Source organism: Anomaloglossus baeobatrachus, chromosome 5 (genome assembly GCF_048569485.1).
Source record: "Anomaloglossus baeobatrachus isolate aAnoBae1 chromosome 5, aAnoBae1.hap1, whole genome shotgun sequence".
Lineage (NCBI taxonomy): Eukaryota > Metazoa > Chordata > Amphibia > Anura > Aromobatidae > Anomaloglossus > Anomaloglossus baeobatrachus.
Genome location: NC_134357.1, coordinates 266,401,244 through 266,426,908, shown reverse-complemented (window position 1 = coordinate 266,426,908; position 25,665 = coordinate 266,401,244). Strand labels below are relative to the sequence as shown.

The 25,665-nt window shown below is 45.6% G+C and overlaps 1 protein-coding gene across 6 annotated transcripts in view; it reads right to left on the bottom strand.

Moving 5' to 3' along the window:
- The window catches only part of LOC142311221 (gastrula zinc finger protein XlCGF66.1-like), a 48,994-nt gene extending 25,710 nt beyond the window's left edge, over positions 1-23,284 (bottom strand). For 4 of the 6 annotated variants that reach the window (XM_075349436.1, XM_075349437.1, XM_075349432.1 and 1 more), the window contains exons 1-5: positions 23,160-23,284; positions 15,667-15,790; positions 15,382-15,543; positions 11,303-11,408; positions 9,671-9,756 (exon numbers count right to left, since the gene is read on the bottom strand). In XM_075349436.1, the coding sequence (XP_075205551.1) occupies positions 9,671-9,756; positions 11,303-11,408; positions 15,382-15,543; positions 15,667-15,756 (444 nt within the window). In that variant the 5' untranslated portion in view covers positions 15,757-15,790; positions 23,160-23,284. Of the gene's footprint in view, positions 1-9,670; positions 9,757-11,302; positions 11,409-15,381; positions 15,544-15,666; positions 15,791-17,848; positions 17,956-23,016; positions 23,101-23,159 lie in introns of those variants that run through there. The other 2 variants (XM_075349433.1, XM_075349434.1) reach the window with 2 other exon arrangements.
- Between the last annotated feature and the right edge of the window lie 2,381 nt (positions 23,285-25,665).

The following is a 25,665-nucleotide window of genomic DNA, read 5'->3' as shown; positions in this document are numbered from 1 at the left end:
AAAATCCAACTTCACCTGTCAAAAGTGCAAACTTGTTGCCCTCTTAGAGGAAAAGGTGCAGGGACTGGAAGAAAGAATAGCAACTTTGAAGCTAATTAAAGAACATGAGGACTTCTTGGACGAGGCAGAAGCAACAATTCAGGATATGGAAAGTGAGAAAAGCTTCAGAACACATACAGAGGCTGAAAAGTGGACACATGTGACCAAAAGAAGCCAGCGGATCAAGTGGTCGGCACCACCCACACAGCTTAGCAACCAATATGAAGCCCTCATGCTGGAGAACGAAAATGGCGCAGCTCAGGATGATACCGTCTCTACAGGAGAAGACACAGTATCATCAAAAGAAGTTACTTTGTCAACAAAAGCAGAAACAAAAGACACTCAAAAACACTCAGGAGCAAAATGCAGTGCATCCAGAAAGAAAAGAAGAGTGGTAGTTATGGGCGACTCACTACTAAGAGGCACGGAGGCAACTATCTGCAGGCCGGACATAACCGCACGAGAAGTATGCTGCCTACCGGGAGCAAAAATCAAGGATGTGGCCAACAGGATACCAACTATCCTCGGATCCAAGGACGAATACCCGTTCCTATTGATACATGTAGGAACAAACGACACGGCAAGAAATGATCTACCAACTATTTGTGAAGACTTTGAAATTCTGGGGAAGAAAATTAAGGAACGGAACGTACAGGTTGTTTTCTCATCAATCCTCCCAGTCGATGGCCATGGTGTCAGAAGATGGAATAGGATACTAGATTTGAACAACTGGCTACGACGGTGGTGCAGGCAGCAAGGATTTGGATTCTTGGACCATGGAGTGAATTACCTCTACGATGGACTTCTCGCAAGAGACGGGATACACCTCACAAAACCTGGGAAACACACGTTCGCCAGAAGGCTTGCCACACTCATCAGGAGGGCTTTAAACTAGAAGAAGAGGGGATGGGAGAAAAAACAGCAGACAAGAACATGCAACAGAAGGACAAACTAATCAAGGATACTAGATGCCGTAAAGAGGACCCAAGACAGGGTAATCAGAACGAAGCTAAGAAAAGGGGAGCAAAACTTCTTTCCTGCATGCTGACCAATGCAAGAAGCCTGACCAATAAGATGGAGGAACTGGAGCTGGTAATGTATGAGGAGAAATACGACATAGTAGGAATAACTGAGACATGGTTAGATGATAGTTATGACTGGGCGGCTAACCTGCAAGGATATGAATTGTTTAGGAGGGATCGTAAAAAAAGGAAAGGGGGTGGAGTCTGTCTATATATAAAGTCCAGTTTAAAGCCCAGACTAAGAGAAGATATTCAAGAGGGAAATGAAGAGGTGGAGTCTCTATGGGTGGAGATACAAGGAGGGAAAACTAATAAAATCCTCATAGGGGTTTGTTATAAGCCACCAAATATAACAGAAACTACTGAAAATATATTATTGAAACAAATAGACAAAGCAGCAAATCACAATGAGGTGATTATTATGGGGGACTTCAACTACCCCGATATAGACTGGGAAACTGAAACCTGCGTATCTCAGAAAGGAAACCGGTTTCTGTCAGTAACTAAGGATAATTATCTGTCCCAACTTGTGCCGGGCCCAACTAGAGGGGCAGCCCTTCTGGACTTAATTTTAAGCAACAGGCCAGATAGAATAACAGACGTACGAGTGTATGGGCACCTAGGGAATAGTGACCACAATATAATACAATTCCACTTGTCCTTTAGTAAGGTGCCTTGGAGGGGGGTTACAAAAATGCTGAATTTCAGGAAAGCAAAGTTTGATCAGCTTAGAGAAGACCTTCGCCAATTTGATTGGGACAATGTCCTCAAAAATGGGAGCACAGAAAATAAGTGGGAAATGTTTAAATCGGTATTAAACACCCACTGCGAGCTAGCCATACCATACAGAAATAAAAGGGCTAGGAACAGGAGAAAACCAATGTGGCTAAATAAGGATGTAAAAGGGGCAATGAATAATAAGAAAAAGGCATTTAAAAAGCTAAAACAAGAAGGCAGCGAGGAAGCATTAAAAATCTATAGAGAAAAAAATAAAATGTGTAAAAAACAAATATATTTAGCAAAAGTAGAAACTGAGAGACTCATTGCTAAGGAAAGCAAAGCAAATCCCAAACTATTCTTTAATTATATAAACAGAAAAAAGATTAAAATTGATGGTGTTGGCCCTTTAAAGAATAATGAGGGTAAAATCATAGAAAGCGATGTGGGAAAAGCAAATGTTTTAAATACTTTTTTCTCAACTGTGTTCACACAGGAAAAGCATATGCCAGGGGAAATGCAGAGTGATCATGTAAATGCCCCATTAAGTATGACCTGCCTAACCCAGGAAGAAGTGCAGAACCGACTTAGTAACATTAAAATTGACAAATCACCAGGCCCTGATGGCATTCACCCTCGGGTATTAAGGGAGTAAAGTAATGTGATAGACAGGCCTCTATTCCTTTTATTTAAAGACTCTATAGAAACTGGGTCTGTTCCACTGGATTGGCGGCTAGCAAATGTGGTACCAATATTCAAAAAAGGGTGCAAAAGGGAACCTGGAAACTATAGGCCGGTAAGCTTAACATCTGTTGTGGGTAAAATGTTTGAAGGGTTTTTAAGGGATACTATTATGGAATGTCTCAATGTTAATAACTGTTTAACTCCATATCAACATGGATTTATGAAGGATCGCTCCTGTCAAACTAACCTGATCAGCTTCTATGAGGATGTAAGCTCTCACATGGACCGAGGAGAATCATTGGATGTCATTTATCTCGACTTCGGTAAAGCATTTGACACTGTCCCACATAAAAGCCTGCTAAGTAAAATGAGAAAGCTTGGGCTCGGGGAAAATGTGTGTAGATGGGTAGGTAGCTGGCTTAGTGGTAGAAAACAAAGAGTGGTTATTAATGGTGCATACTCAGATTGGGCCAGGGTTACTAGTGGGGTGCCACAGGGGTCTGTATTGGGCCCCCTACTATTTAATATATTTATTAATGATCTGGTGGATGGTTTACAGAGTAAAATATCAGTATTTGCAGATGATACAAAACTATGTAAGGTAGTTAACACAAAGGAGGACAGTTTGCAACTACAGATGGAATTGAGTAAATTGGAGAATTGGGCTGAAAAATGGCAAATGAGGTTTAACACAGATAAGTGTAAGGTTATGCACATGGGAAGGAGAAACAGATGCTACGATTACTTACTAAATGGGAAACTGCTGGGGAAATCAGACATGGAAAAAGACTTAGGCATATTAGTCAATAAGAATCTAAATTGGAGTGCCCAGTGTCAGGCAGCAGCCACCAAAGCAAATAGGGTGATGGGATGCATTAGAAGAGGTCTGGGGGCACGAGATGAAAACATCATTCTCCCTCTGTACAAATCACTAGTCAGACCACACTTGGAGTATTGTGTGCAATTTTGGGCGCCGGTGCTGAAGAAAGACATTACTGAACTTGAAAGGGTTCAGAGGCGGGCTACTAAAATAATAAATGGAATGGGTGCATTACAATACACGGAAAGGTTATCAAAATTAGGTCTATTTACTCTAGAAAAGAGAAGACTTAGGGGAGACCTAATAAATATGTACAAATATATCAGAGGGCCATATAGACATCTCTCCCATGATCTGTTTGTACCAAGGACTATGACAAGAACAAGGGGGCATTCTTTTCGATTGGAGGAAAGAAAATTCCTACATCAGCATAGAAGAGGGTTCTTCACGGTAAGAGCAGTGAGGCTCTGGAACTCTCTTCCTGAGGAAGTAGTGATGGCCAACTCACTGAATGAATTTAAGAGAGGAATGGATGCATTTCTTGTTAGCAAAAGTATAGAAGGTTATAAATAGCATAATCTTACAGGTAGATAGAAGAGCGACCTAGATTATTAGAGGAATGGGGGGGGGGCTGCAATACCAAGACAGGTTATTAAACTTGGGGTTAGTTAGTTAGGAAAAACAAAGGCTTAGGGGGATCTAATCACAATGTATAAACATATGAGGGGACAGTACAGAGACCTTTCCAAAGATCTCTTTACACCTAGGCCTGCGACTGGAACAGGGGGCATCCGCTAAGTCTTGAGGAAAGAATGTTTAATCATAATCACAGATGAGGATTCTTTACTGTACGAGCAGTGAGACTATGGAGCTCTCTGCCGTATGATGTTGTAATGAGTGATTCACTACTAACATTTAAGCAGAGCCTGGATGCCTTTCTTGAAAAATTTAATATTACCAGTTATGTATATTAGATTTTATGACAGGGTGTTGATCCAGGGAACTAGTCTGATTGCCGTATGTGGAGTCAGGAAGGAATTTTTTTCCCCATTGGAGCTTATTTGACACATTGGGTTTTTTTTGCCTTCCTCTGGATCAACATGTTAGGCTACAGGTTGAACTAGATAGACTTAGAGTCTCCCTTCAACCTTAAAAACTATGAAACTATGAAACTATGAAACTTCTCAGACACCTATTGCAGGCTGCAAAAACAGTTATCCCCAGGCATTGGAGATCTATGGACCCCCCCCCGTCTTTGGAGGAGTGGTTTACAGAGGTGAATCTGATACACCGTATGGAGTCTCTGATAGCGGGTTCCAACCGGGAAAGGGATACAGTTGCCAAAACTTGGTTTCACTGGGAGGCGTTATTAGAATCACCCATGTATCGGCAGATCCTGAAGTGAAGTGCAATGCCATAGACCCTTTCTTCTACAACTTTTTTCGTACTTTATAGCTCGCTTTCTCTCTTTCGTCCCTTCATCCGTGTTTTCTTTCCTTAGGTTGTAGTTGACAGTCCCCCATGTTGAAGGACTAAGGTTAGGGCAAATCAGAATTTGTCCTGGAACATGTTCATTTTTGCTTACCTACTTCTCCGGCCTTTAGGCCATAGACACCGATATGACCAGTAACGCAGTTTTTGTATATCCGTTCCAATATGTTTGTAAAAAACTCTTTTGAAAATTAATAAAAAATTAATTGTTAAAAAAAAAAAAAGTGGAAGACTGCTTGCCTGGACTCTACATCCCAGGCAGTCTCAGCCTCTGATCCTCAGGCTATGTGCGCACGTGTGCGCTCTGCACCGCACCTAAAAGGTGCGCTTCAGAGCGCAGCTGAAAAACCTCCGTTCTGAAGCGCATGGTGCAGGCAGAGAACGTGCGCTCTGCATGCTGCCTCTCCCTATAGACAGCATGCAAACCGCACGGAAGAAGTGACATGTCACTTCTTAGAACGCAGCGATTCGGGCAGCAGCCGAATCGCTGCGTTCGAATATGCCACGTGCGCACGGCCCCTGCACAATCTCCTTAGACTGTGCAGGGGACGCAGGACGCATGCAGTTACGCTGCGCTGCAGATCGCAGCGTAACTGCATGTAATACGCACACGTACGCACATAGCCTTACTCTTAACACAAGTCGGGGACCCAGATCCATTCTACATCTGACATCCTAGATGAATTTAAGAAATATTATGCATCATTATATAACATAGAATGTAAATCCAGCGCAATCACATAAATTTTAAAAAAGTTATCTTCTTTATTGTTGGTTTTCCATAAAATCCAAGCAGGTACATGCAGCATAAAAATATAGATGTGCCCAGGTCAGAGCGACGCGTTTCAACAAACTGTCTTAATCATGGTCTGAACCATCACCTCAGACCATGATTAAGACAGTTTGTTGAAACGCGTCGCTCTGACCTGGGCACATCTATATTTTTATGCTGCATGTACCTGCTTGTATTTTATGGAAAACGAACAATAAAGAAGATAACTTTTTTAAAATTTATGTGATTGCGCTGGATTTACATTCTATTTCTACTTGGTGACTTCTGACCATCTGTGCGCTGATCATCCTCCACAGGACGACTATAGGTCTGCAGCAGGCTTGGTGAGCTGATAATATATATTTTGATTATATAACATACCATCACAACACACGCCAGATGCTGTAAATTTTGAACGGGACGCGTGAGAATACATACGAGAAAATAACCCAGGGAGGTTGGGGGTGGAAGAGGCGGAGGAGTTGGAATCTGACTTTACGGAATCAGAACTTAAAGAAGTTATCAGTGCTCTCAAAGTAGGGAAGAGTCCGGGTCCGGATGGCCTCACTCCTCGTTTTTATAAACTATGTGGCGAGGCATGTGGATCTCTGATGCTGAAAGCTTATAATTCTATATCTAAAACATGTGGCTTTCCTAAACAATCTCTCCAAGCCCGGATAGCGGTTATTCCCAAGCCGGGGAGGGACCCCTTACTATGTGCAAACGACAGACCAATATCGCTTATCAACATTGATGTTAAACTATACTCCAAAATGATTGCACTTCGCCTACATCCATATATCTCAAGACTAATTCATAAGGATCAGATTTGTTTTGTTCCCGGGAGGGAGGCACGGGACAACACCATTAGAACCATGTCCTTGATTTCATGGGCTAGAAAGCAAAAAATCCCTGCCTGCTTTTTAATGGTAGATGCTGAAAAAGCATTAGATAGGGTTCATTGGGGTTTCCTTGAAGCCTCACTCTAGGGGATAGGGATTCGCCCTCAGCTGAGAAATTGGATAATGGCATTATACCAAGCTCCCACAGCTCAGGTGAGCATTAATGGTCGCTTGTCCAGCCCACTTGAGATTAGAAACGGCACCAGACAGGGGTGCTCATTGTCCCTATACTTATACATTATAGTGATGGAGTTTTTAGCAAACGCTATTAGGAGGAATCCTTCAATCAGTGGAATACAGGTGGGTCCCCGTTCCCATAAGATGGCTGTGTTTGCAGACGATTTATTGCTCTATGTTACTCAACCAAGGATAAGCTTACCGGCTGTCCTGGTGGAGTTTGAGAAATTTGGTAGATTGTCTAATTTTAAGCTCAACCTCCAGAAAACGGAGATATTAAATGTGTCACTCCCTACTGTAGAAGAAAGATCACTTAAACCTTCCTTCCCATTTAAATGGAGTAGTAGCTTTATTAAATATCTAGGGATTAAAATACCAGCAGACCCCAAACCATATATGACCTAATCTTCACAGACCTCTTGCACTCCATTCAGTGGGATCTCACCTCCCATAACCTCCCAATCTCTTGGTTCGGTAGAATTAACACTATAAAAATGGATATTTTACCCAGAGTTTTATATTTATTTCAGACCATCCCGTACAATTTGGGAGAGCCCTTCTTTCAAAAACTAAGAAGGATGATACTGCATTTTACCTGGCACGGTACCAAATCTCGCCTGAAACATTCTCTAGTAATACGCTCCCGGTGGGAGGGAGGGATGGGACTACCTGACTTTAAAGCCTACCATGCGGTGGCAGTTGGAAACTGTGTTCTAGATCTATTACACAATAAAGAGAATAAATTGTGGGTAGAAATGGAACATACCATGGCTCCAGCTAGTGCATTGGGAATTTTTTGGCTGTTCTCGGGTGATCACTTATCGAACATAGAACTGTCTCCATTCCTCCTCTCCCTAACTGGCACATGGCGCACCATCAATAGAAGATACGGCTTGACCAAAAATCCGGGACCTCTGACGCCTCTGGTGGGTAACCCTCAGTTCCCATGTTGGCTACACGAGTTTCACCCCAGTCTTATCTCTGTCTACACAATGGGAATCCCCTGTGTTAGGGATGTGGTATCCTCCGCAGCTTGTAGAACATTGAACTCCCTACTGGGAGATAGGACGGACGGAACCGGGACACTGGTTTCTTTATCTTCAACTTCGAAGTTACGTGGATTCTTTGACACCGGGGTCCAGATCTGATGAGGGAATGACCCATTTTGAAAAGCTATGTATTGCTCAGGAGACACCAACTCATGTTATCTCTACAATCTATAAAATAGAGTCGCTACAGAGTGGGGGAGGGGGCCTGCCCGGATACATAGACCAGTGGCATAGAGAGATGGGTCGTGTTTCTCCTGAAAAACTTTGGAACAAAACTTTTACCTTAACACACAAATTAACAGTATCCAGTAGGATACAAGAACTAAATTATAAAATTTTATCCAGATGGTATAGAACGCCAGACAAACTCCATATGATTTTCCCAGAGGTTGCCGACGAGTGTTAGAGGTGTCGGGGATCACCAGGGACAATGCTACACGTTTAGTGGACATGCACAACGATTAGAAAACTGTGGGATGAAATTTTCTCCCTATATAACCATCTCACACAGTCGGAAGTGACCCCCAAGCCAGAGATAGCATTACTTTCCATTTTTAATGGATCAGTCTCCAAAATCCGTAAAGATCTATCTTATTTTGTAATCTCAATGAGACAGATTATTCCCAGACACTGGAAAACATCCTATGAGTTGAAGAGAGTAGACTGGGTGGAGGCTGTAGATAGTCTGCGCCGTATGGAGGAGCTGAGGGCATCTGACACAAACACAATTCAGACTTGGTTCACAACCTGGTATCCCTGGATTGAATTCAGAGAATCGCAACAATTTCAGATCTGGCTAACTCAAGGTACTCTAGAATAGAAGGGGTCTACGATTAGTGGGTCTTGCGACCGAGGTGACTGGTGACGTGACATCATGGTGATATGTTTCTCTTTTCTTCCTTTTCTTTTTCCTCTCCTTATTCTCCCTTCCTGCTTTATGTCTTACTTCTCTTTATTTCTATTTAATCTTTCTTATATTCTATCTTAAGGAATCCTAGAGTGGGAGTTCCTGAACCTGTTTCTTATAGTTGAGTAGTATAAAACAATCACATATGTTACAGTGTACGTCAGACAATTACTAGGAGGGGCTTTCCTATTGTTTTGTTTTGATGGTTTTCTCTCTTGGAAAAGAGACGCTCCCATAGGGTTTCAGGGATCAGTATAATATCAATCGGATCCCGATGAGACCCTGGAAACCTTATTCCCTATATGCAGAGGATGTCGCTAGCGTCGAAACTTATTGTTGGACTGCTTCTTCAATATAAACATACACTAAAAGAAATGTAACTGCCAATTGAAAATTATACTTTTTGTAACCTTGATTTGATACAAATATATAATAACAATAATAAAGATATATTAAACATAAAGATTGTTGACAGTACAGTTCCCATTTAAAGGGAACCTGTCACCACTTTTTTGGCCTATAAGCTGCGGCCACCACCACCGGACTCTTATATACAGTATTCTAACGTGCCGTATATAAGAGCCCAGGCCGGGAGTAGAACATAAAAACACTTTATAATACTTGCCTAACGGTCGCGCAGTGGGCCTAATGGGCGTCTCCGTTCTCCGGTGCGGGTGCCTCCCCTTTCAGCCATCTTCGTCCTCTTTCTGAAGACTGTGTGCATGACACGTCTACGTCATACACACTCGCCGATCCTCCTCAGGGCAGATCAAAGTGCACCTGCTCAGGACCTGAATGCTGGCGAGTGTGGATGACGTCGGAACCGTCATACACCGCGGCTAGAGAAGGAGATCAAAGATGGCCAAAAGATGCGGCGCCGGGAACTGGACAACAGAGACCCCCCATCAGCCCCACCACGCAACCGTTAGGTAAGTGTTTTTTATGTTATACCCCCGGCCTGGGCTCTTATATACAGCATGTTAGAATGCTAGCTTATAGGCCAAAAAAGTGGTGACAGGTTCCCTTTAAATAAGGAAATTCACACATTCCCTATAAATCATTTGTAGGGTATTCGGTTAGCTCCATGTACCTTATGATCCTGTGATACAGCGTGTCCTGTACAATCCTGAGAATACATGGAGCATCTCTCTGCAGGATCTCTGGCTTCTGGGTCATCTGTTGGAGATAAACACACATATAGAATACAGAGTTCACTTTTGATATGAGCTGTTAGGAGTTTGCATATACAGTAGTACCCTAAAACAATGCTGCTTACACTCTTTACCCAGCATGATATGGGGTGACCTTCAACAGATCTCATGTATCTGTCCGGTTGAAACTTCAAAAGAAAACATAACTGGACACAGCTTAGATAATTACAATACCTCCAAAAGGCAAGTGACTAATCACTAATAATTTCAGCTTGTTGTATTTGGGCCCTATTCACACTAGTAAATTCAGGTGTCCACCACAAGTCTTGATAAGAATAGACAAACAGTCACTGTTAGGGTACGGCTCCACGACCATATAGCTTCCAATGTGAGAGCATCGTAAGCGATATGTTAATGACCCTCTGCTGCGGGTGTCAGCCGAGGGTAATGCGACTGTGATGCGATCTTGCGATCGTATCACAGCTGTGGAGAAGAGGGAGGGAGCACTTTCTCCCCATTTCCTCCCCGGCCTGTCTCTGCCTATACCGCACTGCGGTCGGATGACATGCGACTGCAGTGCGATGTTTTACACGCTCCCATACAGTTGTATGGGGGTGTGTGAGCCAAGAAGCGCTGCCAAACGCAGCATGCTGCGATTCATTCCGCATGCCTCTATGGCAGGAGAACCCAATCGCATGGACACTGCCCCATAGTTTTGCACTGGTGTAAGTCTATGTTTTCTCAGATTGCATTCGTTCATGCAAATCACAAGTGGAACCGAGCCCTTATTCTATAAACCAGATATTTTTATTTATTTATTTTTACATTGTTACCACTTGTACTCAATACCAGCGTAAATATGCACAAATATTTTGAGGTCCTTATAAATCATTAGCTTTTATTATTTCATTTTTTGAAGAGAGGGGTGGTGGGAAAAGTAGAACATTTGGGGAAAAAAGCAATTCCACCATTTCAGCCTTCCCTCTTTGACCCTAGGCCTTTGATGTGTTAGTTGCACCAAAATCCTGCACATACTCTGCTAGTGAAGAGGGCGCAAAGGGGCATGATAAGGGCAGAGACTCTGTGACCCCCCCCCCATATAAAATGTCCAAAACTTCCATCTTTACCTGTAATATTTGTCGGGCAGTATACAAGTGCTACAGCATCATGCCCTTGGCTTACTTACTAAAAATCTGATAACAGGTTTCATTTACCTATCTAGCAAAATTTAAGAAAAACATTTTTCTTCTTCTTAACTGTAAATTGTAAATGATTGTCACCCAGCTGTTAATGGGGAAAGGAGAGAGCCTTATTATATTAATCCCTATTTACCTGGCATCTAGAGGCTTAGCACCACAGCGTACGGTAACCATGCAGGGATGGCGCGTCATCATCAGCAGTTACCGGCTGTAATACACAGCTGACATCTCTCTGCAACTGGTGGGATTAAAGTTAATGCTGATCTCAGCGGTTGCAGTAAGATGTCAGCTGTGTATTACAGCCGGTACCTGCTAATAAATACGAACCATCCCTGCTGATGAATATATGATATGCCTATATTTATTACTTACCTGGGCTGATATTCACAGGAATTTGCTCCTCTTTACACTGTTGATCAGTCCCCACATATGTCTCCTCTGGTGCCATCTTAACTTTTACATTTGTCACATCTTCACTCTAATTCAATACATCAAAAAAAAATACTGGAGAAGAAAGCCTTTACAAGGTGAGATACATCCAAAGATGGTGGTCTAACAAGGCACAGAACGATAGGTCAACAGATGACATTTATCAAATCTATGAGCTAGAACTTCCATCACTTTCCAAAATTGCACTGCCCATAGACAAAGCTCACGGCTCATGAAATAATGGACACTGCTGTTAGTCGGAGCAGGCATACATCAGTTACCCACTCCAAGAAGGCAGCCATTTGTCTATTCTTGTGTGATTAGTCTATGAAGCTATTGGTGGGGTTCAGGAATTTCCCTGCACATAAATCTAGGGTTTGGGCTTTTTTGTGTGACAAACAGAATACTCATTTTTTTTACATTTATAACCTCTACCGGTCAGGCCAAATTAGGTTTTTTTGACCTTTCATTTTTTTCTCCCCTTGTTTCATGGCCGTATGAGGCCTTGTTTTTTTAAGGAACAAGTTGTAATTGTTAATGACCCAATTCATTTTTTTACCAAATGTGCTGAAAAATGTGAAACAAATGCCAAGTTGGGGTGAAAAAAAAAGGCACCTCCGTTATTACTTTTTGGGTTTTGCCTTCACAATGCAACCCATCAGCATGTTAACTGTTTATTTTTTACTTCATTTCTTTATGGTGGGCTCCCATATTTAGTTGTTTCTATTACTTTTCCTATTATTTCCCCTATAAGTAAAGCAAAGCTTCTTGAAGCCAGGAAATGTCAATGCCAAGGACATGGCTGATAGAAAGTCCACTCCTCTTCACTTTGAAGGTCATAGGAATTTTGTGTGGTTCAATCATGCTGCTTGAAAAGTTAGGGTAGCGTCACACTTTAGTGACGCAGCAGCGATCCCACCAGCGATCTGACCTGGTCAGGATCGCTGCTGCATCGCTACATGGTCGCTGGTGAGCTGTCAAACAGGCAGATCTCACCAGCGACCAGTGACCAGCCCCCAGCCAGCAGCGACGTGCAAGCGACGCTGCGCTTTCACGGAGCCGGCGTCTGGAAGCTGCAGGCACTGGTAACTAAGGTAAACATCGGGTATGGTTACCCGATGTTTACCTTGGTTACCAGCGCACACCGCTTAGCTTAGCGTGTGCAGGGAGCAGGAGCCGGCACTGGCAGCAGGAGAGCTGCGGAAGCTGGTAACGAAAGTAAATATCGGGTAACCACCTTGGTTACCCGATGTTTACCTTGGTAACAGCTTACCGCAGGCTGTCAGACGTCGGCTCCTGCTCCCTGCACATTCAGGATTGTTGCTCTCTCACTGTCACACACAGCAATGTGTGCTTATCAGCGGGAGAGCAACAATAAAAAAACGAACCAGGGCCGTGTGTAACGAGCAGCGATCTCACAGCAGGGGCCAGATCGCTGCTCAGTGTCACACACAGCGAGATCGCTAATGACGTCACTGCTGCGTCACCAAAACCGTGACTCAGCAGCAATCTCAGTAGCGATCTCGCTGTGTGTGAAGCACCCCTTAGTTTAAGTTCTTAAGCCAATTTTGTGCATCATAACATTGTTCTGACGCTAAACCTTGCCCAGCAGTTAACGGCATATAAACAGTTTGAGAAGCCCTGATCTGACGGTTGGCAGCAGGATGAACTGTGAAGGATATCACTGCTGGAAACTTAGCTGTATGGAGAAAGCTGTAGGCATCATGTATGGGATAGCTCTTACAATCTTAGGCCTGAAACACACTTCCATAAAGAACACGTGCGTGTGTCGCGTTCCGTTTTTCGGGTCAGTGTTCCGTTTTTGATGTCAGTTTCTCTGGTACGTGTTATATCAGTGTGATGGTGTATGCTTGCCGCGTGTGCGTGTTGAATGTCCGTGTATGCGTGAGATACATACGTGTCATGTCCGTGTGCAGTCCGTGTGTGTTGAGCCGTTTCACCATTAAAAAATAAAAACGCACACGGACCATACGGAAAGCACACATATATGGTCCGTGTCACGTACGTGCAGACACGGACCCATTGACTTTAGCGGGTCTGTATCTGCGTGATGGCGGCGAAACGCGGACACGTCATCAGTCTAAAAAAATGCACACACGTACAAACCACATGGACACATGTTCCGTGTGGCTTTACGTGTGTGTACCTGTTACCATAGGGTTACATTGGTGCACGTGCCGCAGGTACGTGTAAAAACGTACCAAATACGTACCGGCGGCACGGATGTGTGTTGCAGCTCTCAGGAAGTTTACATTTATGGTGCAAGGTTAAAGCTCTAAGGCTATGTGCGCACGTGTGCGTATTGTATGCAGTTACGCTGCGATCTGCAGCGCAGCGTAACTGCATGCGTCCTGCGTCCCCAGCATAATCTATGAAGATTATGCAGGAGACGTGCGCACGTGGCATATTAGAGCGCAACGCTTCGGCTGCTGCCCGAATCGCTGCGTTCTAAGAAGTAACATGTCACTTCTTTTGTGCGCTTTGCATGCAGTCTATAGGGAAAGGCAGCATGCAGAGCGCACGAATTCTGCAGGCACCATGCGCTTCAGAACGGAGCTTTTCAGCTGCGCTCTGAAGCGGACCTTTTGTGTGCGGTGCAGAGCGCACACGTGCGCACATAGCCTTATACTGTAGCACAAGCAGGTTACGTCAAAGGACCCTGGGGAGAAGACAGGAGCACTGTATTAATGCTTCTGTCTTTTCCTTTGTCAACTATATGACACTAAGTTAGTGCTATGTAGTCCGCACTGCCGATGCTTCTGTCAGACCTTGGTAATCATCAGGTCTCTGCAGACATGGCAGACCCAGATCTGCTCTGGCAGTGAAAGTCTAGCACAGCTGGGGGCTGTTTTTCTCTGTAACTGAAGCTCCTATGGGACTCCATGTTGGAGTCCAAAAAAAATTGTACAGTAAAAAGTAAAAAAAATGTTCCCCAAAGATCCTTTACAATCTCTTGGCAGATTATAAAAAAAAAAAAATTAAAAACAAAAATGAAAAAGGAAAAACAACTGCAGGAAAAAAAAATACAAAGTCCCCTACATAAAAGTAAACAAAAACCCAAACTTATATAAAATATATTTTTTGTTCCATATAACAGGGAAACTTACATGTACTAGGTATCCACATGACCCTAATAACCTGGAGAATTCACTCAATGGATTATTTAGAGTGAGGTGAACAGTAAAATATATGTATAAAAAAATAGGGTTTTTTTTTTTCTATGTTTGTGTTGCAAAGAAAAATTTTATAGACAGTGTTTCACAGTAATTTAAATGTACCCCAAAACAGGGATAAAATATATCACAATTTGTCATGCACAAAACAGCCACTTCAATGAAATAATAAAACAATTAGGGCTGCTGAAAAGAGGACAGGCAAAATAGGATTGTAGGAGGCATTCTGAAAATAGGAATGACATTTGAGGTAATAGGTTAAACATTTTAGGGCTGAACTTGATGCGCACGCTGTCAATTATCATTGTTCTTGAGATACTCTGAATTATCAAAAGACACATTGATAGAAGTCAGATCTTAACTATTTCTCCTTTTCTGCAACACGGGCTCCTTATTCATGGAGAATTTGTGCTCTGAAAATGAGGCAGACTATCTGAAGGCTTGATATTCACACGCTCTGGTGGGTGCTGGAGGTGTCCTTTTTAACAATCAATGAGTGAGAGTACAGATCTGCTGTATCAGTGCATAATTGCGGTAAAGCCTCATGTAAAAGCTTCAGTCCTCCTGTAGAAAGACCATATATTACATAAGTCAAATAGTGGCCACTCGGCTATCCGACTCCCTCTAATTCCTTCCCTGAGGCTGGCCAACACATTAGATGGCAAAAGCAGAACCTAGAAAGACCAGACCTATTCCGCTTTCTACTGACACATGCATGCCCGGCAGAACTGAGCGTGCATGTGTCTGGAGGAGTTGGGAGACACAGCTGTCTTACAAATCTTCCTTGGAATTACTGTATAATGTCCCAGTATTCCCAGCAGCGCTCACCTCTCCAGTCAGAAGCTCAATCATCTTGTTGGTGAGGTCCAGGATCTTCTGCTCATTCTTCCTCTCGAGCATCAGTGAGCGAGGCGGAGGCTCCTTAATGGTGTTCGGAGTCCGGCTCCATCCTCCTGACATACCAGTGTCCTTCCTTACTACTGTGTAGTCCTGTGTAGGGAGAGAAAGACACTAAAACACTTACTATATATCCCCCAATAAGTTAACCATGGGGAATGGATTGCAGAGCTATCTATGGAGACGTTTGATGTTCCAATACTCAGAATCCCTCACCTCCCCGGTCAGCAGGTAGATGATCTCCAAGGAAAGTTGTAGTATCCTCTCAGCCATCTCTTTGTCTTTACCCATCCTGAAAAGGGCCATTGTCTTGAGGAGGGGGCTTCAACACAATGGATTCCTAAGAAAATTAACTGAATCAGAACCACATCATAAAAGAATGATAGGTCATCCGAAAAAGATCGACTGCTTCTTAAAAGGGGACCTATCCCGAGGTGAAAAGTGACCACTTTATGTTCACATTTTATTCCCGCTGTTCCTAAGTTTTCAATTTTACCATTATTTTTTTTTAATCCACCATACATATGGGCCTTTATATATACCGTATACTGCTAATTTTTATGGGGTTTATCAAGGGGGCGTAAAGACCATAAAAATTAGAACTAATTAAAGGGAACCTGTCACCACATTTTTCACTATTAAACTAAATGTGTCCCCTTCTGCAGCTCCTGGGCTGCTTTCTATGACCTCACCAGCGTCATCCTCATACCCAACCATAATCTCGCGCCTGCGCATTTAGCTCACCGGCGCACGCGAGGGCAGCTATGTTTTCTGCTCTGCCCGCGATAGGCAGAGTGAACTGCGCCTGCGCGAGCCGATATAACTGCACAGGCGCGAGATTTGAAAATGCAACGACGATGATGACGGCAGCGTCATTACGTCAATCAAGAAAGGAGGATGGCGAACAGCGGCAGGAGGGGGAACAGGAGCCGAAAATGAGCCCGCCCATCTAAGCCCCACAGGTCATTAGCATACATGGGGGTCATGTTTTATAAAGTTATTTTTGGGGTCTGGAAGGGGAGTCAGGGCCAAGGTGCACCTTCATAGAATGCAGCCCAGGAGCTGCAGAAGGGGACACTTTTAGTTTAATAGTGAAAAACATGGTGCCAGGTTCCCTTTAACAAGGTCCATATTCTTGGATCCATATGGCAGATTTAAAAAAAAAAAAAATCTGGAATACTTAGCAGAGCAGCCGAAAGAAAATAAGAGCAATAACTGCCGACAGGCCCACTTTGAATTACATTTTTAGTTAAAGAGAACCTGACATAATATTCATGGTGCCTGAACCGTGAGCAGCTTGAATCAGACTCTGGCTGCGTTATTGCTGCTATGTTTAGCTTTGAACATAGCCGTGATTTAGAGAAAACATACTTTGAAAAGCCAGCTGAGGACAATGTTTTTCGGTAGCTTCTTCTTGCCCTGCTCTCCTTGATTGACAGGTAACTCACTATACACACACAGACACACACAGAAAGACCTTCCAATCAGTCATGAGTCAGATAGCATGAATCTCATGACATGCTCTCTTTACACCCCGTAACAGCCCATGAAGTGGTATCGCCATCGTGGGTCGTGTCCTTGGCTTTGATGCAGGCTCACGCGCTGAGTCTGTGTCTTTCCAAGCACATGACGGATGATCTGACGTTCCTGGGTTTATCAGCTATCCGCCTGTGGATCTTAACCAGTTAGGGTACCGTCACACTTTAGCGACGTTCCAGCGATCCCACCAGCAATCTGACCTGGTCAGGATCGCTGGTGATTCGCTACATGGTCGCTGATGAGCTGTTAGGCAGATGAGACCAGTGACCAGCCCCCAGCCAGCAGCGACGCGTGGAAGCGATGCTGTGCTTGGTAACTAAGGTAAATATCGGGTAACCAAGCGCTTGGTTACCCGATATTTACCTTGGTTACCAGCGCACACCGCTTAGTGCTGGCTCCCTGCACTCCTAGCCAGAGTACACATCAGGTTAATAAGCAAACCGCTTTGCTTATTTACCCGATGTGTACTCCGGCTACTTGTGCAGGGAGCCAGCACTGACAGCCTGAGAGCGGCGGACGCTAGTAACCAAGGTAAATATCGGGTAACCAAGCAAAGGGCTTCTCTTGGTTACCTGATATTTACCTTGGTTACAGCTTACCGCAGGCTGCCAAACGCCGGCTCCCTGCACATTCAGATCGTTGCTCTCTCGCTGTCACACAGAGCGATGTGTGCTTCACAGAGGGAGAGCAACATCAAAAAAATTAACTAGCACTGTGTGTAACGAGCAGCGATTCCATAGCAGGGGGAAGATCGCCGCTCAGTGTCACACACAGCGAGATCGCTAATGAGGTCACTGCTGCGTCACAAAAACCATGACTCAGCAGCAATCTAGCTATGTGAGAAGTACCCCTTAATTACCATTGTCAATCTCTAACAGTGGGATTTAACATGCGCCGGCGGGGGAGATGATCATTCTCTGCTCCCATCAGCGCTCCTGTGACATGGTCGTGAGGCGCCCATGGGTTGTGTTGACAGCCAGGGACCAGCTGATGACCCATGTGTCATGGTGATTCTTCTGTGAAGACTGGTTATGAGCCGGCATTCATAAGAGGCCATGATTTCTGCTGCACAGAGCGATGCTGATGCACGGGCTCTGTATACAATAAGCGATCGGATGATTACAGCTTCAAGTCCTCTAAGGTGACTAGTAAAAACAGTAAAAAATAAAAAAAGTATTTAAAAATATGAAATACACCCCAGAACATTTCAAATCAACCCTTTTTTTGACCCATTGAAAATAAAACTATGGGGGAAAAAAAAAAATACATATTTGGTATCGCCATGCTCAGAAACGTCCGATCTATCAAAAAATAAAATAAGTTAATCCTATCAGTAAACAGCGTATTGAGAAAAAAAAAAAAAAAAAACAGAATTGCAGTTTTTTGGCTTCTGTACCAGAAAAAAAATGTAATAACAGGCGATCAAAACACCATATATACCCTAAATAATGTAAATAAAAACCTCAGCCCACACACAGCTCCAGATTCCAAAATACATCAAGACTCTTGGAAAGTTACAACCCAAGCAAGAATTTTTTTCCCCAAAATATCATTTTTTTGTGTTTTTTTAACCATTTAAATAAAATAAAACCTATATACGGCATGTGCGGTGTCTATGTAATGGTACTGACCTGGAGAATCGCACTGCTAGGTCAGTTTTATGGTAAAATGAAGGCTGGAAATAAAACACCCCCCACCACCAAAATGCAGAATTTCCCTTATTCTCTGTTATTTCACCACACTTGGAATTTTTTTTCCAGCATACAATTACATTATTTGATCAAATAAATGGTATCCTTCGAAAGTACAACTCTTCCATCAAGAAACAAGCCCTCACATGGCTATATTGGCGGAAAAAGAAACGTTATGGCTCTTGTAATAAAAAAAAAAGAAAAAAAACAAATGTACAAAAACGAAAAAATATAAAAAAAAAATGTGCCCAGTCCCTAAAGGGTTAAACATTTTATATTTAAATAAAGCAGATTTCTTTAGTTTTTCATGTCACTATATAAAATGAAAATATGCTTAAAATCTTCCACACGTCACTCTGGTCTCTATGGCTCCATTTACACTGGCAGACTATGACCGCACAGGTGGCACCGTAAGAAGGTGTTCATGTTCTGTATATACTTTTAAAGGGAACCTATAAGGTCAGATAACGTTATTAATCTGCACATATAGGGTTAATCGCAATCTGAAGGTGCCCGGCCGCTGTATTAAGAGAGTGTCAAAAAGCCTAAAGCTCTGTCACTCCAGCTCTATTCCCCACTCCGCTGCCGCCTCCTCTGCTTGACTGACGACTGTTATCTGATGTCACAGCCTGGAGGCTCCAGACTGGCAAAAGGTGGGAATACTGTAGAGCTGGAGTGACAGAGGCTTCAGAGCAGCGCAGAACTCTTCAGTATCATTTGCATAGGAATTAAAATGCTGATTTCTCAGTTACGGAAGAATGGAGCGGTCATGCAGAGGTGTTGCCGGACTTATCCTTGAGAGAGGCACATGAACACAGTTTAGGAGGAGAAATCCTGCTGACAGATTCCCTTCAACAGCAGCTCCTGAATGATGGCACCTCCTATAATCATGTACATGTGATCACGCACAAATAGACAGTCACAACAAAAAAAAAATGTTTCACATCTGGATTTACGACACAACAGCTAATAAGTCGGCTTCTCCCAGCATTGCACTAGATGATTTATAGGTGTCATCTGCAGTGGGGCCAGAAGAGGCCAGCCGCAGAGGTGGGGGGGGGGACGGGCGCCGGAAGAGGCCAGCCGCAGAGGGAGGGGGACGGGCGCCGGAAGAGGCCAGCCGCAGAGGGAGGGGGACGGGCGCCGGAAGAGGCCAGCCGCAGAGGGAGGGGGACGGGCGCCGGAAGAGGCCAGCCGCAGAGGGAGCGGGGAGCAGCCAGAAGAGGCCAGCCGCAGAGGGAGGGGGGGGCAGCCAGAAGAGGCCAGCCGCAGAGGGAGGGGGGGGCAGCCAGAAGAGGCCAGCCGCAGAGGGAGGGAGGGGGCAGCCAGAAGAGGCCAGCCGCAGAGGGAGGGAGGGGGCAGCCAGAAGAGGCCAGCCGCAGAGGGAGGGAGGGGGCAGCCAGAAGAGGCCAGCCGCAGAGGGAGGGAGGGGGCAGCCAGAAGAGGCCAGCCGCAGAGGGAGGGAGGGGGCAGCCAGAAGAGGCCAGCCGCAGAGGGAGGGAGGGGGCAGCCAGAAGAGGCCAGCCGCAGAGGGAGGGAGGGGGCAGCCAGAAGAGGCCAGCCGCAGAGGGAGGGAGGGGGCAGCCAGAAGAGGCCAGCCGCAGAGGGAGGGAGGGGGGGGGATCCAGAAGAGGCCAGCCGCAGAGGGAGGGAGGGGGGGGGATCCAGAAGAGGCCAGCCGCAGAGGGAGGGAGGGGGGGGGATCCAGAAGAGGCCAGCCGCAGAGGGAGGGAGGGGGGGGGATCCAGAAGAGGCCAGCCGCAGAGGGAGGGAGGGGGGGGGATCCAGAAGAGGCCAGCCGCAGAGGGAGGGAGGGGGGGGGATCCAGAAGAGGCCAGCCGCAGAGGGAGGGAGGGGGGGGGATCCAGAAGAGGCCAGCCGCAGAGGGAGGGAGGGGGGGGGGATCCAGAAGAGGCCAGCCGCAGAGGGAGGGAGGGGGGGGGATCCAGAAGAGGCCAGCCGCAGAGGGAGGGAGGGGGGGGGATCCAGAAGAGGCCAGCCGCAGAGGGAGGGAGGGGGGGGATCCAGAAGAGGCCAGCCGCAGAGGGAGGGAGGGGGGGGATCCAGAAGAGGCCAGCCGCAGAGGGAGGGAGGGGGGGGATCCAGAAGAGGCCAGCCGCAGAGGGAGGGAGGGGGGGGATCCAGAAGAGGCCAGCCGCAGAGGGAGGGAGGGGGGGGATCCAGAAGAGGCCAGCCGCAGAGGGAGGGAGGGGGGGGATCCAGAAGAGGCCAGCCGCAGAGGGAGGGGGGGATCCAGAAGAGGCCAGCCGCAGAGGGAGGGGGGGATCCAGAAGAGGCCAGCCGCAGAGGGAGGGGGGGATCCAGAAGAGGCCAGCCGCAGAGGGAGGGGGGGATCCAGAAGAGGCCAGCCGCAGAGGGAGGGGGGGGATCCAGAAGAGGCCAGCCGCAGAGGGAGGGGGGGATCCAGAAGAGGCCAGCCGCAGAGGGAGGGGGGGGATCCAGAAGAGGCCAGCCGCAGAGGGAGGGGGGGGATCCAGAAGAGACCAGCCGCAGAGGGAGGGGGAGGGGGGGGATCCAGAAGAGGCCAGCCGCAGAAGGAGGGGGAGGGGGGGGGATCCAGAAGAGGCCAGACGCAGAGGGAGGGGGGGGGGTGGATCCAGAAGAGGCCAGCCGCAGAGGGAGGGGGGATCCAGAAGAGGCCAGCCGCAGAGGGAGGGGGGGATCCAGAAGAGGCCAGCCGCAGAGGGAGGGGGGGATCCAGAAGAGGCCAGCCGCAGAGGGAGGGGGGGATCCAGAAGAGGCCAGCCGCAGAGGTGGGGAGGAGGGGAGCCAGAAGAGGCCAGCCGCAGAAAGGGGGGCGCCGGAAGAGGCCAGCCGCAGAAAGGGGGGCGCCGGAAGAGGCCAGCCGCAGAAAGGGGGGCGCCGGAAGAGGCCAGCCGCAGAAAGGGGGGGGGGGGGTGCTGGAGGATACCACTCCTGGGACGGGAAAAGGGATGGAAGAGGCTCTCCTTATTACATATAAACGAATAGCAGCAGAGGTGTGGATTTAGACTCCTCACCCCTATTTACGGGACATACTAAAAAGAATGATGAAAAGGAATAAATAAAAAGAATGAGGATAATAACTTATTAGGTGTATATTATGTAGATGTATAAAAGGTTTCTTGGCAAGTTAGGCATGGAATGAACATTATATATGAGCATTATAGGTGTGGAATGATCATGAAATATATGTAGATTACAGGAAAATGAACGCATATTCCATATAACCAGGTGTATATTATGTTACCTGAGCATTATAGGTGTGGAATGATTATGAAATATCTGTAGATAATAGAATGAATGCATATGCCATATAACCAGGTGTATATTATGTTACCTGAGCATTATAGGTGTGGAATGATCATGAAATATCAGTAGATTATAGGAAAATAAACACATATGCCATATAACCAGGTGCATATTATGTTACCTGAGCATTATAGGTGTGGAATGATCATGAAATATCTGTAGATAATAGGAAAATGAGCGCATATGCCATATAACCAGGTGCATATTATGTTACCTGATCATTCCACACCTATAATGCTCATGAAATATCAGTAGATAATAGAATGAACACATATGGCATATAACCAGGTGTATATTACGTTACCTGAGCATTATAGGTGTGGAATGATAATAGGAAAATGAATGCTTATGGCATATAACTATATATGTTATATGCCATATTCGTTCATTTTCCTGTAATCTACTGATATTTCATGATCATTCCACACCTATAATGCTCAGGTAACATAATATACACCTGGTTATATGGCATATGTGTTCATTCTCCTATTATCTACATATATTTCATGATCATTCCACTCCTATAATGCCCAGGTAACATAATATACACCTGGTTATATGCCATATGCGTTCATTCTCCTATTATCTACATATATTTCATGATCATTCCACACCTATAATGCTCAGGTAACATAATATACACCTGGTTATATGGCATATGCCTTCATTCTCCTATTATATACATATATTTCATGATCATTCCACACCTATAATGCTCATATATAATGTTCATTGCATGTCTAATTTGCCAAGAAACCTTTTATACATCTACATAATATACACCTAATAAGTTATTATCCTCATTCTTTTTATTTATTTTTAGCATTCTTTTTAGTATGTCCCCCTATTTACCTCTGGCACCAGTATATTGGCATAGTCTCCTATTATGGAGGCACCCTGCACACATAGCATACACTGGAGGAGGAGAGGTCTCGTAGTTATGGCTGCTCTTCCCCGTACTCCATAGACAGCAGCGATGCCCTGCTGATATCATCAGGGTATACTGAAAGGACATAACACACACCAGATGCCCCGTATAACCCGCACCCGTGGCGGCTCCACAGACACTGCGCAGTGCGGGAGGACACGGGGTGTTCTGGGGGATTTCTATGGAGCGGCAGCCTCTCACAAGCACCAGCACACCGGTCACACACACTGAGCACTCACTGAGCCGCCGGAAAAATCCGTCCTCCTTCTGTAGTATCACTTCCGGTCCGTAGCTCACTCCTTGGCGAACTGAACCGCACCTGATGTGGGATTGCTTCACCCGTCATACAGAACGGAATCAAGACATTGCCCAAAACTAAAATGAAGGCAGAGACTGCGCATGAGCAGAATAGTCTTGTGGCACTGGTCCTGCCCTGTGTGGAGACTGAGAGCTCAGTACCTTGGTAGAGGGAAGCACGCAAGTGTGGGGGGGGATGCTGGAATGTATGGGCTCCTGGTAGGTCCTCACATCCCATTCTATATACAGTGTATGGGCTCCTGGTAGGTCCTCACATCCCATTCTATATACAGTGTATGGGCTCCTGGTAGGTCCTCACATCCCATTCTATATACAGTGTATGGGCTCCTGGTAGGTCCTCACATCCCATTCTATATACAGTGTATGGCCTCATGGTAGGTCCTCACATCCCATACTATATACAGTGTATGGGCTCCTGGTAGGTCCTCACATCCCATACTATATACAGTGTATGGGCTCCTGGTAGGTCCTCACATCCCATACTATATACAGTGTATGGGCTCCTGGTAGGTCCTCACATCCCATACTATATACAGTGTATGGGCTCCTGGTAGGTCCTCACATCCCATACTATATACAGTGTATGGGCTCCTGGTAGGTCCTCACATCCCATTCTATATACAGTGTATGGGCTCCTGGTAGGTCCTCACATCCCATTCTATATACAGTATATGGGCTCCTGGTAGTACCTCACATCCCATACTATATACAGTGTATGGGCTCCTGGTAGGTCCTCACATCCAATACTATATAAGGTGTATGGGCTCCTGGTAGGTCCTCACATGCCATACTATATACAGTATATGGGCTCCTGGTAGTACCTCACATCCCATACTATATACAGTGTATGGGCTCCTGGTAGGTCCTCACATCCCATACTATATACAGTGTATGGGCTCCTGGTAGGTCCTCACATCCCATACTATATACAGTGTATGGGCTCCTGGTAGGTCCTCACATCCCATTCTATATACAGTGTATGGGCTCCTGGTAGGTCCTCACATCCCATTCTATATACAGTGTATGGGCTCCTGGTAGGTCCTCACATCCCATTCTATATACAGTGTATGGGCTCCTGGTAGGTCCTCACATCCCATTCTATATACAGTGTATGGGCTCCTGGTAGGTCCTCACATCCCATTCTATATACAGTGTATGGGCTCCTGGTAGGTCCTCACATCCCATTCTATATACAGTGTATGGGCTCCTGGTAGGTCCTCACATCCCATACTATATACAGTGTATGGGCTCCTGGTAGGTCCTCACATCCCATTCTATATACAGTGTATGGGCTCCTGGTAGGTCCTCACATCCCATTCTATATACAGTGTATGGGCTCCTGGTAGGTCCTCACATCCCATACTATATACAGTGTATGGGCTCCTGGTAGGTCCTCACATCCCATTCTATATACAGTGTATGGCCTCCTGGTAGGTCCTCACATCCCATACTATATACAGTGTATGGGCTCCTGGTAGGTCCTCACATCCCATACTATATACAGTGTATGGGCTCCTGGTAGGTCCTCACATCCCATACTATATACAGTGTATGGGCTCCTGGTAGGTCCTCACATCCCATACTATATACAGTGTATGGGCTCCTGGTAGGTCCTCACATCCCATACTATATACAGTGTATGGGCTCCTGGTAGGTCCTCACATCCCATACTATATACAGTGTATGGGCTCCTGGTAGGTCCTCACATCCCATACTATATACAGTGTATGGGCTCCTGGTAGGTCCTCACATCCCATTCTATATACAGTGTATGGGCTCCTGGTAGGTCCTCACATCCCATTCTATATACAGTATATGGGCTCCTGGTAGTACCTCACATCCCATACTATATACAGTGTATGGGCTCCTGGTAGGTCCTCACATCCAATACTATATAAGGTGTATGGGCTCCTGGTAGGTCCTCACATGCCATACTATATACAGTATATGGGCTCCTGGTAGTACCTCACATCCCATACTATATACAGTGTATGGGCTCCTGGTAGGTCCTCACATCCCATACTATATACAGTGTATGGGCTCCTGGTAGGTCCTCACATCCCATACTATATACAGTGTATGGGCTCCTGGTAGGTCCTCACATCCCATTCTATATACAGTGTATGGGCTCCTGGTAGGTCCTCACATCCCATTCTATATACAGTGTATGGGCTCCTGGTAGGTCCTCACATCCCATTCTATATACAGTGTATGGGCTCCTGGTAGGTCCTCACATCCCATTCTATATACAGTGTATGGGCTCCTGGTAGGTCCTCACATCCCATTCTATATACAGTGTATGGGCTCCTGGTAGGTCCTCACATCCCATTCTATATACAGTGTATGGGCTCCTGGTAGGTCCTCACATCCCATACTATATACAGTGTATGGGCTCCTGGTAGGTCCTCACATCCCATTCTATATACA